At 28.7% G+C, this 17,139-nt stretch overlaps 3 protein-coding genes across 5 annotated transcripts; 2 read left to right on the forward strand and 1 right to left on the reverse strand.

The window, feature by feature from the left end:
- The first annotated feature begins 113 nt into the window (after window positions 1–113).
- Window positions 114–12,264, forward strand: LOC100866940 (uncharacterized). Its single transcript, XM_031918422.2, has 18 exons — window positions 114–309; window positions 901–1,039; window positions 1,123–1,560; window positions 1,654–1,734; window positions 1,798–1,945; window positions 2,040–2,513; window positions 2,595–2,864; window positions 2,927–3,144; window positions 3,210–5,878; window positions 5,951–7,283; window positions 7,372–7,729; window positions 7,833–8,207; window positions 8,293–8,622; window positions 8,815–8,965; window positions 9,209–9,644; window positions 9,731–10,352; window positions 10,465–10,867; window positions 11,009–12,264. Exons 2-18 carry the CDS (start codon window positions 1,006–1,008, stop codon window positions 11,303–11,305), a joined length of 8,637 nt encoding a protein of 2,878 aa, XP_031774282.2. The 5' UTR covers window positions 114–309; window positions 901–1,005; the 3' UTR covers window positions 11,306–12,264.
- Window positions 12,241–14,107, forward strand: Daao1 (D-amino acid oxidase 1). 2 transcript variants are annotated; one of them, XM_003696497.4, is made up of 6 exons: window positions 12,241–12,683; window positions 12,775–12,898; window positions 13,061–13,206; window positions 13,279–13,435; window positions 13,513–13,797; window positions 13,867–14,107. In XM_003696497.4, exons 1-6 carry the CDS (start codon window positions 12,499–12,501, stop codon window positions 13,978–13,980), a joined length of 1,011 nt encoding a protein of 336 aa, XP_003696545.1. In that variant the 5' UTR covers window positions 12,241–12,498; the 3' UTR covers window positions 13,981–14,107. The 2 variants fall into 2 exon arrangements, with proteins under 2 accessions (XP_003696545.1, XP_086760436.1); XM_086904310.1 differs by having other exon boundaries at window positions 13,061–13,130; window positions 13,284–13,435.
- On the reverse strand, window positions 13,803–16,875 carry mof (males absent on the first). Of its 2 annotated transcripts, none has more exons than XM_003696493.4 (7): window positions 16,497–16,875; window positions 15,916–16,175; window positions 15,754–15,844; window positions 15,549–15,676; window positions 15,228–15,458; window positions 14,904–15,148; window positions 13,803–14,826 (listed from the first exon to the last, which is right to left on the reverse strand). In XM_003696493.4, exons 1-7 carry the CDS (start codon window positions 16,687–16,689, stop codon window positions 14,607–14,609), a joined length of 1,368 nt encoding a protein of 455 aa, XP_003696541.2. In that variant the 5' UTR covers window positions 16,690–16,875; the 3' UTR covers window positions 13,803–14,606. The 2 variants fall into 2 exon arrangements, with proteins under 2 accessions (XP_003696541.2, XP_012346031.2); XM_012490577.3 differs by having other exon boundaries at window positions 14,929–15,148; window positions 16,497–16,813.
- Between the last annotated feature and the right edge of the window lie 264 nt (window positions 16,876–17,139).

Here is a 17,139-nt window from a genome sequence, read left to right on the forward strand (position 1 = left end):
ATTCAAATAATTATCAAACCGAAATGAAATACATGTTTAGTAGTGCTCTTCGTTTATTTCTCAAATATTGGCATCCTTGTTCTTGTTGAATTAATGAACGAACATTTATAGTTGCCGGCCTGCCGTTTGACTAAAATGTCGGACGCTTTTCTTATAGTAGCTCTGTTTGACTTAGATGAACACAGGAACAGAATAGTGGAATTAAAAATATTTGTGGAACCGAAAAATCCGGTGTGCGAAGTTGATAATATTCTGTCATTTTTATCGTGGGCAACATGTATCCGTCTGTTACATAGCATTCACTATGAAGTAAGTTTTTATAACTAACAATATTATATCTAATGATATTTGGTTTTTATTTAACATTTTTTGGAATTTTTATGTTTCACTAGGTAATAATAAATTTTTAAATTTTATTAAAAATAGCTGCATTCATCATAACCTGTAAATTATCTATATTAAAAAATCAGATATTTGAATTTCTGTTTTTTAGCTTAAATTTTCTTCGATAAAAACATGCTCCACTAAATTAAACTTATCGATGTTTTAATGTTTTACCTGTCTATCTCAAATAAGTTTAATAACTGATTTTTTGTTCTTATTTTGAAAATTATCAATTAAAATTATTATCGATAATAATAAACATTGTGCAATTGTGCTTGTGCTACTTCTTAATAAAGTTTTCAGCTGTGTACATACTTATAATGTTTATATTTAAGTATTTTGATTATATTTTATATAAGTAATATCAGGTAAAAATATTTTTTAATCGAAAAATAGAAAAAATATTAATCATATTTTTTTTCAATATATAATTTTCTTATAAATGTGAAAATTATGATTTTTTTACAAGAAAATTTAGAATTCTTTTAGATGTAAAATACATGTTTTTTTTTATAGAATCTGATATATATGCATATTAAGCATGAAAAGTAAAAGTTTTATTGATGCTCGTAGTATTATTTTAAAGAATAATCACATGCATGATAAAATAAGGCATTGTCAATGACAAAGACAGATTTAATCGATCTTTCTCAAGGTAAATTTTCATATCTATTTGTTTATTTTTATCATAAATTAATTTTATTATATTTTCTTATTTTGATATAATTTTATATGTAGAAGAAACAGAAAAAAAAAATATTAACATAATGTCACAATCAGAGGATGCTTATGCTCCAGAAGAACCAACACCAGACATTCCAATATCTTTGCTTGATATACAAATGCCAGAAACACCAGAAAGTACAAAAGGTCAAATCAGTGATGGAGATACACCTAGATTGGAAAGTCCTAAGATGCTCAAGCCAGTATTAGGAAAACTACAGGCTAAAAAGAGATTAATGGCATTTGCTAACAAATTTAATGTACCATCAAAAATTCAAAATAAATCCAGTTTGCTTCAAGTACATACTACTAAAGTTTCTAAATCTAAAAGTATGTTGGGTAATAGTGGAAAATCTTTGCAAAATGATCCAAACACACTGTTAAATATTGACTCGGATTCTATACAGTTTCATAATCGTCATTCAAGTGGTAATAAATCAAAAAAAAAAACAGGTAATATGAAATGTGAATTTAATTTGCATTTGAATTATTTTTTTATATTAATTTATTCTATTATTAATATATACAATTTCCACTGTACTGTAGAGGAAAAGATTCTGGCTATTGAAGAAATTAGACGAGAAGAATCCAAAAGTAAAATGTTATTGGCTGAAGCTATGGCTGCAGGTATTTAGTATGACATATTTTAAGATAAAATTGATTTTTGGCAATAGTTAAATTATTTTACAGCTAGTTTGGAAGAAGAAAATTATGCAAATAGAAATGGACAAAATTTATTAGAAAATGTAAAGATAATAAGAGAAAAAAGTAAACAAGATGTTAATGTTTCTCATAAAAGTGGTTTAAAGTCTGCAATAGAAAATAAATATTCAGAAAGGTATAACAAAATTTATCGTTTATATGTATAACATATAAATAACATATTTCTTATATTTTTATATGTATAAATAATATACAAAAACTATTTTAAGAAAACGATATGGAAGAGAAGAACGAAGAGATAGTGCGAGTAGAGAATCCAAAGATTACAATAATAAAGAACGATATTATAAAATTTCTTATGATAAAGAACAACGTAGAAAAGATAAAGATAAAAAAGATGATAAAGATAAACGGGAAGATAATAAGTACGAAGAAAATAAAGATAGAAAATATGAAGACAAAGATAAAAAGGATAATGATAAAGATAAATGGGAAGATATACGAGAAAAGAAAGGAATAAAAGAAAAGAAAGAAAATTTTAAAGAAAAGAGAAGTGATTCACAGGAAAGATCTGAAACCAAGGATAGAAAAGAAAAGGAAAAAGACAAAGATAAAGGAAAAGAAAAAGATAAAGATATAATGAATTCTTCTTCATGGATAGAATTAAAAAAGTGTGGTATAACAATGGATGATATTATAGAGATTAGAAGACGTGATCATTCTGAACGATCAACAAAAAATAGGTTTGTATTTTAAAAATATGTATATTATTTATATTTTTTCTGATATATTAAATAAATATTTGAAATATATATATATTATAGAACAGCCGAGGATTATGTGCGTCACTTTGAACAAATGTTAATGATAAACGATTGTCGTTTAAAACGTTATGCTTTTATCGTTGAAGGACTTGATGGTCCTAAAGAATATCCTCCTGAATCAATAAAAATAACTAAACGCGGAAGGCCTCAATTATTTTATTCTGAAAATCCTCGCATATCTCTTTTTATCAATCATCAACAAATTCTTCAAGCAGTTACTATCGATCATCGTGAAAAAATGCGTAACATATACGAGGCAGATTTTATACGGTATATTAAAATATTTTGTCTGGCCAATTTTCTTTTATCTATTCAGATTTTAACAATTCTAGAGAGGATGCGGGAGAAGCTGAAATATCTCAACGTATACGTAATTGGTATCCAAAAGCAGGCATATGCAAATCTGATGAAAAGACCAAATGGCATGTACCTATTAATGTACAATTACCTAAATCAAAATGGGATAGTGAAGACGAAGATAGATTATCTAATGATACGGAAAAAGAACAAGAGAATGAGACAAAATCAGGCAATACTGTTTCAGAACATGGTAAACATTTTGTATATTTTATTTATAAAATAAAGAATATATTTAACATATAAAATTTATTTTAGAATCAGAGGAATTTTCTCCACAGTTAAGTACGATAGAAGAAGACGTCAATAAAGATAAAAATGTTAATGAAACTGAGATTTCTAATGCTAAAAAAGTAGATGATAATAGACCATCAACATCCCCTTTGTTACAGTCTGCGGGTAATGAAAAATTAAAATCGGAATATGAACAATTTATGAAGATGGTTTGCAATGATATTCCTATGTCAAAGGAATTTTCTCCTAAACCGAATAAACCATTTTCTCCTAAACCGAATAAACCTACTTCAACATTAAGTTATCATGAGTTCAATATAGAAACTAATTTACCAGATGACAATTTCTCATTTGTAGAGCATAGTATGTCCGAAAAGTCGGATAAAAGTGATTCAAATAAAATTGAAGAAAAATATAAATCTAATGAAAATCGACAAAATTTAGAGAAAATTACGGAGACTGAAGATGATAAAATGTCATTAAGCAATACTCATATTCAAAAACGAGTAAGAATGGAAAATAAAAATATGCATGATAAAAGTGAATCGGAAGATTCTAAATCTATACCCAGCGATTGGGAAAACGTTCGAATCAAAGTAGAACGTATGAGCGATGAGAATTCTGATTCTAAAGAGACAAGAAAAAAAAAGAAACGGAAAAAGGTGACTTCCAGCAGTAGTGAATCTTCTAGTTCGTCAAGTTCATCTGACTCTGAAGAAGAAGTAAAAAGAAGAAAGAGAAAACGTAAAATATCAAATGATTCAGATTCGTTATCAGATTCAGATAGCAGTGATAGTAGTACTAGTAGCAGTGATTCCTCTAGTTCTGACGATAAACGAAAGAAACGAAAGAAGAAGAAACGGAAAGCTGACAAATGGAAAAAGAAAGCGAAACGAATAGCAAAAATGAAAAAGAAAAGAAGAAGAAAAATCAGTTCCGATTCTAGTAGTAGTGATTCGTCTGAAGATAAGAGAAAAAAAAGGATAACAAGTAAAAAAACTAAACAGAAGAAAGAATATAGTAATAAACAAAACAATGAAGACATAATAAAAGTAATACGAAAATCATCTTTAGAATCCTCTTCTTTAGAAAATACAAAATTGGTACATTCACAAGTTCCGTTAAAGAAAATTAAAGAAGAAGTAAAAGTTGAAAGTAGAAAAAGATCCACAGATAAATGCGACATATGGGACAAAGAACAGGAGTTAGTTAGAAAAGTAATTTCTGATAATAATGTGCATAATAAAACTCACAAAGATGAAGAAAAAAGAAATAAAACTGATGAACAATATTTAGAGGAGTGGGAAATGGAATCTGTAATTATGTCACAAAAAGAAGATACTCTGTTAAAGAATAAAGTTGAAAAGGTAGAAAATAATGAAATAGAAAATATTCGGAAAATGGAAAGAAAGGATGAACGAAACAAAAAAAATGAAAAAAATAAAAAAGATGAATCTTTTAAAGAAAAATGTTCCAATATCAGCAAAGAAATTATACCTGGAAATTTGAAAATGGAAGAAGATATTGATGGAAAGAAAAAAAGAAAAAAAGATAAAGAAAGAAAGAACAGCAGCGAATTTTTAACTGATTGGGAGAAAGAGAGCGAACGTATATCTCAACAAATAATGCAAGATGAAATTAAACTTTCTAAAAAATATAAAAAAGAAAAATGGGCAGAGACTGAATTCGATACCCTAAATGTCCCATCATTGACACAACTTGAAAGGGAAGTAAGTAAGAGACAACTATTAGCAGATGAATGGGAAGTTGACAGCTTGGAAGCTGTATCTGATTTAATGATAAATAAGAAAAAAGCCACTCATATTTCAAAAAAATTAGAAAAGGAAGTCCGATATGATAAAAAAACAGATACATATATCGCTATAGAGAAAGAAACTTTGAAAGAATGTAAAAAGAGACAAGATAGATTATCTGCAATAAGAATCTGGGAAGAAGAGCAAGAAGAAGGAGAGAGAGAAGCTATGATGCTTCTAGAACAAAAAAACAAGAGGAAGAAAGATGATTGGGACATTGAAGAAGAGTCATTTCTACGAGAAAAAAATGACAGAAAAGAAAGTATAGAAGATATCACTATTATTGATAACATTCATAAAGAAATAAATACAATTAGCAAAAATGTTGATGCATCTATGAAACATGATATTACTGGCAAAAAAAATAAAAAAAGTCGTTGGGATATGGCATCACAGTCCGAAGAAAAAATAAAATTGAAAACTCCTGTTATGTGGGAGGAAGAGTGTGTAGAATGGGCGAAGATAAATAAATTCGATCATAAGATTGAAAGAGTATCTTTAGAATGTTGTGATTCAATATTACCTAAAATAAAAATAAAAGATGAGGATGTTTCTATGGTTGAACAACAATCAAGAAAATCTATATCTAAAAATGTAACAAATCCAGATATCGATTTATTCCCTAGAAAATCTCAAGATATAGACTTATTAGAATCATCTTGGACTTCAGAAGAACATATTAGAAGCAAATTACGCATAAAAAGTTTGGATAATAATTCTCAGAAAGACATATTTTTTGATAAGACAAAAGAGTTAATACCTTTAAAGGAACAATGTAATGTAGAATTAAAGGATATATTCGAGATAGATGTAAAATTAACGAAAAAAAATACAGAATTATATAGTCCTAGTTCTCCAGCTGGTTCTCAGAAATCTGAGGTATTTTTATATAATACATATTTTTCAATATCATATTAAATATACATATTAATTATTTATTTCTTTTTCTAGGATATGGAAGCTTTTAACAATAATCATACAAGTTCTTTAAATTTGAAGGGAAGCTTTCTTCAAGATAAATCAAAGAATGAAACTCTGATCAAGACTGATGACGAATCCATTCCCAATATACCTCTTCAAATAAAATATCGCGATGGGAAATATACGAAATCTCCAATAACAAAGATAGAATTTGAAGAAATTATAGGAGTGCAAAAGACAGAAGATCAAACTATTCCAAAAAAATTCGATGTAAAAACTATTGAAAATTCGCCTGAATTTTCAACTAACGAATCATATTCAGATACAAGTTATAAACCTTTACGAATGGATATATTTGCAGAGTATGAATCTGATGAATCATGTGAAAAATTAAATAATAAAAATTCCGAAATAATATCTTCATCTGTCAATGTAAAAGGAGCAGAGGAAACAAATGAAGGAAAAGCAGCACTTAAATTAATTCCTAAGCAATTATTAGTCCGACGAAATAATGAACGTATAAAGACAAAATTGATATCGGATGATCCTGTGCAACATGCTGCAGCTTTGTTAACTATTCAAAAGAAACTTCGAGAATCACATGCTATGAAAAATGATATAAAGACTATATCTTGTGACGAATCTTCTGCTGAATTCAAGATTGAATGTGAGAATGATAACACACACACATCAGTTACTGAAATTATTCCCACAGAACAAACTACTATTACGGATGTTAAGGTGGACTCAAAAGATCTATCAATAACAGTAAAAACCTCAATTACTACAAAATCGGAATCACCAGGCACAGTAAAGCTTGATTTTACTGAATATAAATCTGGAGATAAAGAAACTAAATTAGAAGAACTTAAAAAACCTAGATCACGTAATAAAGATGTGAGCGACACAGAATGTCAAATAAGATCACCAAGTACAGAACAAAAGAAAAAAAGTCCTAATAGAAAGGAAAATAGAGAAGATAAACGAATTAATGATCGCAGCAAAGAAAAAAGAGATAAAAAATTCGATGATAAAGAAAAAGGAGAAAGAAGAGATAATAAAAATTTAAAACAAGATTATAGTGAAAGTAGGAGAAGATTTAGTCCTTCTGATCGTAATAAAAAAAGAAGAAGTACTTCCTGGGAACAGGAAGGAAGTCGTAGTGAGAGTCATAGTCGTAGTTGGAGTAGAAGTAGAAGCAAAAGTCCAAAAAGAAAGGAAGAATCGCTTCCAGGTTCCTCTAGTAAAGAGAGACGATCAATTAGAATGGATGAAGATAGATCTGGCAGATCTAAAATAAATGATAGAAGAGAAAGATCCATAAGAACTTCTCCTCGATCTAACACTGCCTCATACAATAAAGGTAATATTTTTTTATATATTATTAAATATATATATATATTTATATATATATTTTTTCTTTTTTTAATATTATTGATGATTATTTATAGATCACTTTAAGAAGCATGGATCTAAAGGAGAGCGAGATGAATGGAGCAGAAGAAAATACGATTATATAGAAAGAGAAAAGGAAGGTAGATCGTATGAAACAATAGAAGTATTAAGAGAAAGAAATGTAGATCCTGATAGACATAGAGAAGGAAGATTTCGCGGAGATGAAGCTGATCGATCATTGTGGCCGTATGAAGCAGAAAATATACTTCGGGATGGAAATGAGTCCTTGGATTCCTATCCTAATAGTCAAGATTTGGACCTCGATTACGAAGAAAAATTGTACTATAGGAATGATAGTATTGAAAGAGATATTACAGAAGGTCCTTTCCGTTCCTCATCAAAATTCAAACATAGGTGCTATTAATATTAATATTAATTATTAATATAAATATTTTATTTTTATAAATAATGTTCTCTCTTTAATAAAAAACATTAAAAATTTATATTATTTCAAAAGAAAAAGCAGACCCAGTACAAGAAGAGATAGACAATGGGAGAAGGAAAGAGAATTATTAGATCTAGACAGACATGGACATGTTCGAAGAATAGAAAAACCATCATCTAGAAATCGTTCTCCATTACGATTACGAAGATCACCGCCTAGATCACACGATCATTTCAGATGTGAATCTAGATCGCGATCGAAGTCATGGTCAAGATCTAGATCAAGATCTAGGTCCAGATCACGATCTCGATCAACATCCAGATCCCGAATGATGCGTTCGAGATCAAGATCCCGATCTGGATCTCGATCAAGGACTAGATCTACCTCGAGATCAAGAATGAGGAACCCAGATCATATACGAATAACTGAACGATTACGATCTTCTAGGTGAATTTTTAAGAATAATTTACAATAATTAGTAAACTATTATTCATGTTAGGTAATCAGTAAGCTAATCTTACTGTCGATTCAGATCACCTTCTGTGGGACGAGGTAGAGTCAGTGAAAATTCAAGGGAAAGGAAGGATGAACACGATAATATGAAAATAGATAGCTGCACCGAAAGAGGTAGACGAATAGAAACAATTGTACAGTCCGTGTCCGGACTATCTAGGGACTCGACCGTGTTAGACTCGGAAATGCACATAGGTGACAATATGGAGACAGTCACAGCAGGTTTCCAATATTCGACTGAAAACGAAGTTGGAAACGAATACTATTATACAGAGAATAACTTAACTTATCCACCGTGCATTGATGACTCTGCAGCGAGTTCTCCGAAACGTTTGCCACTTGATGATAGGTAATATTTATAGAAATCGTGTTCGGAATCCTAGCCCTAACTGCCCTTCCTCTCCATTATTTCCTAAATTATTATAATATATATGTATATATATATATATATATATTATCATTGATCCCAATAATAATAAAATATATATTTTGTTATAAGAAATTATATTTTTTCATGATTAAATTTTTTGGTTAATTTTAGATTAGAACTTGAACTAGGTATTAAGAAGCAACAGGATGGAACAGGAATATCAAATGATTATGGAGATAATTTTAATTCAAATGTATGTTATTCGTCATCACCTCAGCAACAACAACAGATGTTATACCGTCAGCAACCTACCGTTTTACAAGTATGTAATTAATTCTTTATATACATTAAAAAATTTAATTTTAATTTATATAAAAAATCTTTTATTTAATAAATTTTATGAATTTAATTTTTATTTTATATAAATAAAATTAATTTTTATTTTATATAATTAAATAAAATTAAATGTAATATATTATTAATATTATTGTTTATTTATCTTTGTTTTATTCAATGATATAAAAAGATCAAAAAGTAATATATTTTCATATAAAATATCAAACAGGTTGGCAATGTATTGCAAGTTGTACCTGCAGATTTCAATGGAGTCTCAGCAACCCACAGAGACTCAACCAATTCCTCGAGTACACCGATTGTACGAGGCTCAAGTCAAGTAGTTCGCGTAGGTAATGTTCTTCAAGTTGTTCCGACATCGTTGGACTGGAGCGGCGGACAGTCCTCTTCGATCGATCAGTCAGCAGGGATGATATACTCCGCGACAGTCCCTCAACCCTCTCCGGTTCCCTCAGTTCCTATATCTGTACCTGTTCCAGTTCCTGTTCCAATGCCTGTACCGGCCGTTCCACCAGCCATGACTTCAACACCAGTTTCTACTTTGTCCCCGGTTCCATTACCTATTTCTGTTCCTGTGCCTGTCCCTGGTCCTGTCCCACTTCCGGCATCACAGCCGACATTTGCAAGAGCTGAAGTGACATCACAGAGTAAATAAATTTAATCTTTTTCTATGACACATAACATAGATATATTGTTGAAATATAAATAATTATTTATATAATTAAATTTATAGAAGTACCAGTTCTCCCAGTTTATAATTATGAAGTTATTTTGGAGACCCGCAGAAAAGAACAAGAAGAACGTAAACGATTGCGTGAGATTAGAAGAAAAGAAAAAGAACGTAGGCGAATTGAACGAATTAATCGTCGCGCTCTTCAATTATTAGAAAAAAGTAACATGCGCCAGACAGAAAACGCGAATCAGCAAAAAAATACAGGTTTAGATCCATGTGTTTTGAAAGCTCTTCTAGAAGGTGAAGAACAAGGTGATGTAGAAGAGCAACAAACTTCCGCTGCTATTTTTGAAAAAGAAGAAGAAACACCAGTTGTTGCATCTTCTATTTCTACAGAAGAAGAAGAAATGCCTGTTGAAGAGGATGAAGAAGAAGAAGAAGAAGAAGAAGCTGAGGTAGAAGATGATGAAGAAGATGAGGAAGAGGCAGAAGATGATGATGAAGAAGAAGAAGATGATGATGAAAAGTTGCGATTAAATAAATTAAAAAACGATGTTGATGAAGCTACTGCAACAATAACAACAGATGAAACAAATAAAACTCAAATCGAGACAGAATCCAAAGAATGGCCAGAATTGCCCCCACCACCTTTGAAAGGAATCTTAGTTGCATCAGGGTTCAGGTATATAATTATTTATATTTATATGGAATAAAAAATATTTATATTATTTTTAAATATAAATATATTTTATAAATATAAAATGCAAATATATATATAAATAAATATATTTTAGAACATCAGTTCCTAATGGTAACTTAGATGATTTATCTACTCCTGAAAATGATAGTGGAGATAACACGGATAAAGAGGGTCCAGAATCAGATAAAAAGGAATCTAACAAAGATGAAGCTGGAGAAAATAAATCAAGCAAATTCAAGATTCAGATGAAAAAATTAAAGTTAGCAAAATTGAATAAGCGTAAACAAAGAAGTAAAAAATCAGTGCAATTTGCAGATGGAATCAAACCTGGAGAAGGTACCAGTCCTAGTGGTGGTGAAGGAGATATGCCTTCGCCTCCACCACCCACATCTATAATTGCTCGGAATGGAATTCGTGATGTTCGAAGATCCAGTTCTAGGAAGAGCAGAAAGCAAGAGAAAAGAGTGCGACCTCCAAAAGCAAAGAAAAAAGTAAAGGTTAGTATTCTTTTAATTTATAAATTTAAATTTTTCATCTTAAAAATTTATTAAATTACTTCAAGATATAAAGAAAAAATTAGAACGTAAATTTCTAATTTTTATGTATTAAATTATTGTTTTATTAATTATGCTTATTAGGTGAAAATTATAAAAATAAAGAAACCCCGTGTCACTCCATTGACGGCAATGATGATGGATGATTCGGACGAACTAGATGATCGTTCTCCGCCGCCACCACCTCCTGGATCTCCTCCACCACCACATCTTTGGCCAAGTTACCTTTCTGCTTATAATGTTAATATTCGTAACAATGAAGCTCAATCAGCGACTACAGTTTCGAATACTGTTCAAGCTCCTCCGCCTCCTACTCCGCTGCCTCTTTTAGTTCCTCCTCCTCCTTTGAATTATACTATACAGCCTTGCAGTAAAGCGTAAGATTTTTGTATTTTAGGTAGCATTCTATTTTAACATGTAACAATCTTAGATATTAAGCTTGTAAAATGAACAATATACAAATATTTATTTCTCCATGAAGAAATAAAAAAAAAAAGAAGAAAAAGAAAAATCGCGAGTGTGGCCTTACATACAAAGGCTTTGTAAGATCGTTGAAATTTGCGCAGAACGTAGACGCAAAAAATAATGTATTATTATTAGTGACAAATTCATCGACTGTTTGCTTATTGTAAATAGCTTCATTTTTTGTGATGCGATATTAATCGTTTTCGGAATAGAGTTCGCGTATGATGACTATTCCATTGCGTCCACATCTCTGAAAATTCGCGTTACGTTTATATATTTTTCGATACGAAAAAACAAATAGTCGAAAAAAAAAAGAGATCCGAGGTACAATGGAAAATTGTAACGCGTAACAATGTAATTTATACAAAAGAGGACCGATTGTTAATAACAATTACATTGTTGAAGATGTAAGATACCCGTAAGGCAAATGAACTTATCATTGTATATTTTACTTTTGTAGTTTACAAATTATTTTTGATTTAGGCATAGTTTTAAAGAAAAAAGAAATCTTGATACAATTTCTTTCTTTCTTTTTTCTTTGAAATTAAAGTTTGTATATATGCGGGAAAATAGATGTGGTTAGATCAAATTTCATATTAATCTATAAATAAGACAAATAAATAAGAAAATGAAGCTAAGTTTAATTAACTAATTCTCTGAATTTTTAACATTCGTTGTACATATCTCGATTAATCATTGTTTAACGCGCAGAAATCTTAAATTCTTTTTATGCTATAATCACAACTTTACGTTTTCCATTGAACGATGTTATCTTATCTTTAATAAGAGAATAATTAACTGCCCATAATATTTGAATTACCACGACTTTTTGGAAAATGTCAATTTGTATTAAAATAAACATAATTCTTTTAATACATTTTGTAAATTCATTTTAACAAACATATTATCGACTGTAGCTATAAGTAATTTCATGATACATTCAGAACAAGAGTATTTTAACAACAGATAAGATGTGGAATTTTTAGAATCTTATCAAACAATATTACTTATTCTTAATTAATAATATCTTCTAATAATTAATAAATTGTTACATTCTGGAATCTTTGAAAACATTGTTTATTAATTAATTATTTTAAAAAAACAAAAAAATGAAAGTAGTTATAATTGGAGGTGGAATAATTGGTTTAACTACAGCTTTACAATTAAAACATGAATTACGTAATGCTGAAATTACTGTTTTCGCTTCTGATTTTAATAATACTGTTAGTCATGTGGCAGCTGGAATATTTAGAGTTGGTTCATCATATTTTGGACCAACTGAAGAAATAACAAGGTTCATACGTAAAAACAGATTTTATTTCTGATGTGATTTGATTTGATTTTGATACTTAAAATTTTTATATTTTAATAAAATGTTTTTTTAGATGTTGGATACGAGATTCATATGAATATTACGATGATATTCGAAAATCTCATGAAGCTTCTTTTGCTGGTATAACTGCTATATCCGGTTATTTATTTGCAAATTCTTCACCAGAAATTGTTAAGGTTTATTTTGAATTTTTAGGAATATTTTTTAAATATATTGTATGTTCATTAAGAATATTATAATATTTTTTGAGAAAATACATTATATAAATTATCATTATCTAATTTTAATTTATAACTTTGTTAAAAAGAAATTAATATTTTTTCTTTTTTTTACAATAGAATCATTGGATCGAAAATTTAGTACCAATATATAGAAAAACTACAGACGAAGAATTTGAATTAGTGGAAGGTAATTGGAAGTATGGTTCATTTTTTAGAACTCTTCTCACAGAATGTAAACTGCATCTGCCATGGGCACGTAATAAGTAACGAATTTACTTTATTAATTAACATAATTTTTTCAAACTAAACATTCTTAAATGAATATTTATTCCTAGATTAGAAATAAATGGAATTAAATTGATAGAAAGAAAAATAAACTCTTTAACAGAACTTGTATCCGATTGGGATTTAATTATGAATTGTACAGGTCTCGGAGCACGATCTTTATGCAATGATAAACGTCTCGTTTCTATACGTGGTCAAATACTTAAAGTATATTTGTTTTAATATACATAGAATTAATTTTTAAATGTAGAATATATTTTAATTTTTTAATTTTAAAAAAATAGGTAAATGCGCCATGGTTGAAAACATTTTTTTATGGCGAATTGGACACTTACATTATACCAGGTTTTAATGGTATAGTTACTCTAGGTGGTTCGAGGAGTTTTGATTCTGAAAATTTAAAACCTTGTCTGTATGAATCTGCAGCAATTCGTAATAGATGTAAAAACTTCTTACCAAATATTAAAAAAGCAGAAGTTGTAAAAGTAGAAGTTGGCTTAAGACCACATAGAGAAAACAATGTCAGAGTGGAAAGGGAACAAATTGTAAATGGATTTTCCAAAGCTATCGTTAGTTTCAATTTTTATGAATATTTTATTTATGAATGTTTTCGTTAATTGATCAAAATTATGTTACAGCTAGTGCATAATTATGGACATGGAGGTTACGGAGTGTGCACTGCGCCTGGAACTGCTAAGTATGCCATTAAATTGGCAAAAGAAATGCATAAATCATCTATTTCAAAATTATAAATAATGAATATTTTGGTATAATGATGATAAACTTTAGTCTCAAACTTACATTTGTGATTATTCTTTTTCATGAATAATTAATTTATTATTAATGAATGTATATAATAAAATCATTAATGGACTAATACTGTGTGGTATTATCAATCTTATTTTTTTTTTTATGTGAAACACAATATACTTGTATCTTGAAATTATAATCACACATTGCAAAATTGATATATTTCTAACAAAAATTAACAATTCGTTATTAAGAAATACATGGTATTTCGAGTCAGTATCAGTATATTATCTTCAATTCTTTTTTTTTGTGTACTACCGAAAAAAAAATTAAATTATTTAAAGAATATATTACTACTTTTTAATATCTTTACGCTCCGAAGATTTAATGAAGCTCTAGAAATCATCATGTTTACTCATCTTACGAGTCAAATACGAGTCTTACAATGCATATTAGCGAAATATACGCATATTTTACATAAATTCGCAAATGCGTATAAAAATTGTTTACCAAACTTAAGAACATTGTTGCATATCAAATGCAACTTTTTTTCATCAAGTGTTTAGTAAACACATTAAATCGTGAATCTCACAATAATGAAAATCATTGAATTGCAATTTGATTTCTGCTACTTTTTGCCAGGTTTTACATTTTTTCGTGGTGGAGCTCCCCATCTAAGTGCACTACTATCCACTGTTAACCGTGGTCTCTTGTATTGACTACTTTTAATATGTTCTTCGACTAATTTAGGTGTTACACAAATTACGTGTTGACCCTTCCAATATTTAACCATATTCATACTTTGTAAAGTCGATATGATATCTGTTTGTGATATACTTGTCATTTGACTGTAAATTATATTAATAATTATTTAAATTCTTTACATACAATTTGATCTAACTTATATTACATTTTATAAAGTTACCTCAGATCTTTTATACTAAGAGTACCTCGAAAATCCCGCAAAATTTCTAACAAAATCCAACTCCAGTAACTTCTATATGATAATTTTCCTAAATCACTTAAGGGTTTTTCAGGACTACCAACAGTTTGTTCTATTCTGCTTAATTCATAACTAAAAGCGATTAAAAGCTTTCCATATCCTTGTCTTTGAAATGGTGGTAAAGTTAAAATGCAAGCAACATTATTACCATCAGGTGATTCTTTCTCCTGTATGTAAATCAAACATGATAAACATAATTATATTTATATTATATAAATTATAAATATAATCAAATAAAAAATATACCTTTGAAAAATAACCAACTAAATGAGCTCCATGTTTATCAACTTCACAAAGAATATAAAAAAGAAATGGTTCAACATCAAAATAAAGTGTTTTATGATCTAAAAACAATTTTGCAAGTAAGCATAAATTTTGACAATAAATTTTATGCTCTCTACCATCCACTTCCCAAATACTTAATGTGCCTTTGCGATATATTTCTTTGCCAACTGGTTGCCTATGCGTACATTCACTCTAAAAAGAAAAAAATTTCAATTCTTAATTATAAAATTATTTAATTATTTTTGTTAGAGAATTAAATATTTTAATATTAAAATTTTTTACCATATGATATCTGTAAGTTTTCTCAAGACGCATATATTTAAGACAATATTCACAAATCCATAGTTTTGGTTGCTTGCCATATTCCTCTGGATATGGACTAAAGTACCAAGTATCAATTTCATACTTTCCTAGAAATGAACTTTTGAAAATAATGAGACTCTTTTCAAATAAGACTTAGTACCATAAAATATATATTAATGCTTACCTATTTGAATCTTATCAATGTATTTGACTTTTGTTATTGCTTCATGTTCTTTTTCTAGTGCAGCAGTTGTAGGATCCATTTCGGCATATGTCTACAATAAAAAAATATTGATTTTTTTTTATAAATATATATTTTTAATTTAATGATAATATAAATATATACCTTTTGAATGTGATTAATTTCATCGTGTCTTCTTTTTTGATTTCTTGTAATTTTACGATCTGATGAATCTGCCAGTAAATCAGTACCAGAATTTCTGTCTCCACTTTTCCAACTTCTATCACTCATATCAAATCTGCTTGACATAATTCTGTCCCTGGGTACCCATTCATCCAATCTTCTATTATGTCCTTCATAATGAACATAATATTCATAGTGGCTTTCACTCTCGTTATATCGAGTTTGAATAATTTCTGCTGGATCTACATAAAATTGAAAAAATTCTGTTAATATCATACACTTTTTTAAATTTATATTTTTCATTAATAATTTATGATTTATAATCAAAAGAAATAATCATAGAAATAAAAAAATAAAATATTAATAACAGATAAAGTATCTAAATCACATATTACACATATTGTTCATAATGTTTCCAAAACAAGTATAGTTTATTAGGATAAAGCCGGTAATACAAACGTAACAAATCGCGAAAAAAGTGCGCGAATAAGTAATTTATTAATATTAAATTATTCTTTATATGTATAATATAAAAATAATCATATGATAATATACATATTTACGCCAGGAATCATCAGATCTGCGAACAAGATAGTGTTCACCAATATCAAGAGGTAATTCTTCGAGACTATCCGCGTCATCCCCAGATCCTTTCCCGCCATTCGTCAACGTGTTCTCACGCTTTTCTTGCTTCACCATCATTTCTTTTGATCCTACGATACAATTCTCTTTGTTCCTTTGTTCCGATTCGGCCATTTTTCAGATTAAAAATTACTGATCATTGAAGCGATCTACCGCTACGAGACAATCGAAAATAGATGAACATTGCACTTGCTGATGCAACGCAACCAATGCGGCCATGAAATTCTCCACAGCATATATTATATATATATAAAAGAAACTAGATCGTTCAAAGCATTTTAAACGGAAGTGAAGAATTTTTTTTAGAACTAATAATTAAAGTTATAAATATATTCAAATAATGCAAAATTGTCATAATGTATATAATTTTATTGAGGAAAAATAACTAAAAAATACTTTGTTTATTCAGATTATTTTTTGTTATTATATTATTTTGTTTTTATCAATATTATATCAATATTAACTATTGCTAGTCATTAATCATATTATATTATAATATTATCCTCTTAAATGTCTCATTTTTTTCGTTTGAATGTGAAAAAATTATTCATATTATAATTAAAA

The sequence above is a fragment of the Apis florea genome, unplaced genomic scaffold (genome assembly GCF_048593485.1).
Source record: "Apis florea isolate Af1SG1 unplaced genomic scaffold, ASM4859348v1 contig_2350_pilon, whole genome shotgun sequence".
Classification (NCBI taxonomy): Eukaryota; Metazoa; Arthropoda; class Insecta; order Hymenoptera; family Apidae; genus Apis; species Apis florea.